This window comes from Antrostomus carolinensis, unplaced genomic scaffold (genome assembly GCF_000700745.2).
Source record: "Antrostomus carolinensis isolate BGI_N321 unplaced genomic scaffold, ASM70074v2 scaffold31033, whole genome shotgun sequence".
Classification (NCBI taxonomy): domain Eukaryota; kingdom Metazoa; phylum Chordata; class Aves; order Caprimulgiformes; family Caprimulgidae; genus Antrostomus; species Antrostomus carolinensis.
This window is the reverse complement of record NW_010304978.1, coordinates 7,532-8,565: the sequence shown is the minus strand read 5'-3', so window position 1 is coordinate 8,565 and position 1,034 is coordinate 7,532. Positions and strand designations below refer to the sequence as shown.

At 56.5% G+C, this 1,034-nt stretch overlaps 1 protein-coding gene across 1 annotated transcript in view; it reads left to right on the top strand.

Moving 5' to 3' along the window:
• LOC104522389 (zinc finger protein 385C) overlaps positions 1–1,034 on the top strand; it is a gene marked incomplete at its 3' end in the record, with an annotated part of 9,838 nt that overhangs the window by 7,085 nt on the left and 1,719 nt on the right. Inside the window, 2 exon segments of the mRNA XM_029084196.1 lie at positions 282–434; positions 437–599. Coding sequence (XP_028940029.1) covers positions 282–434; positions 437–599 — 316 coding nt within the window.

The following is a 1,034-nucleotide window of genomic DNA, read 5'->3' as shown; positions in this document are numbered from 1 at the left end:
TGGTTGATAATCTTAGAGATCTTTTCCACCCTTGATGATTCTGTTCTATAATTCACCCGGGATTTTGTGCTGAGCCTGGCTGCCATGAGCCGCGGATAAAAGCGGGAATGGGAGAGTCCTTGGGAAGAGGCACCCTGAGCAGGGATGGACGTGAGCAGGCGGTGCCAGGGGTGGTCTCGGGGAGGACAGGGATTCTCTCTGTAGAAAACCCATTCAAGCACAGAGAACTTCCCCTTTCTGCCCGTTTCTTTCTTTTCCCCCTTTCCTTTCCCTCCCGCCAGCTCAAGCCAACGGCCTGCAGGAGCCAGAGGGCGAGTGCAGCAGCCTGGGGCTGATGCCCAGCGCCGAGGAGTCGCCCACAGAGCTGTCAGGCAGTGTCGCCCCGCTGGGCTCCCCACCGGCCTCGGAGCTGTCAGAGGGCACATCCGATGCCATCCGGCAGCTGAGGTGCAGGCAGCCGAGTCGGGCAGCAGCGTCAGCTCGGTCCCTGAGAGCGAGCGGGATGGGAAGAAGAGCAAACAGCACCTGTACTGTCCCACCTGCAAAGTGACCGTCAACTCCCTGTCCCAGCTGGAGGCTCACAACACCGGTAAGGGCATCACCCGCGTGGGGGACGGGGGGACGGGCCCCTCACGGCTCCGTCCTGGGCTCCATGCAAAGCCCCATCGTGCCCCATCACCCAACAGCCTTGCGGGAAAACGGCGAGTGTTAGTGACTGTTGTTTTAATTAAAAAGGGTTAATCAGGGCAGCTTGCAAAGATCAGTGGTGGCATTTTACCTGTGCTGCAGCTTACGGAGTGAATTTTAGCAAGGTCAAATGCTCTCTTATTGTTCAAGTCTCTTAATTAATGACGTTTTCAGATACATTTAATCAAGTGATTGGAGGCTATTTTCTATTCGGTTGCAGTTTGGCTTTAAGCCGATGGCAGCCTGAGCGCCAGCGTCTCGTTCAGACCCTGGATAATCCTTCCAAAGGCAGCACAGGCTGGTGCTTCGGGCTCCTGGGCGTTTTGAGAAGCCCCTTGGGAATCTCA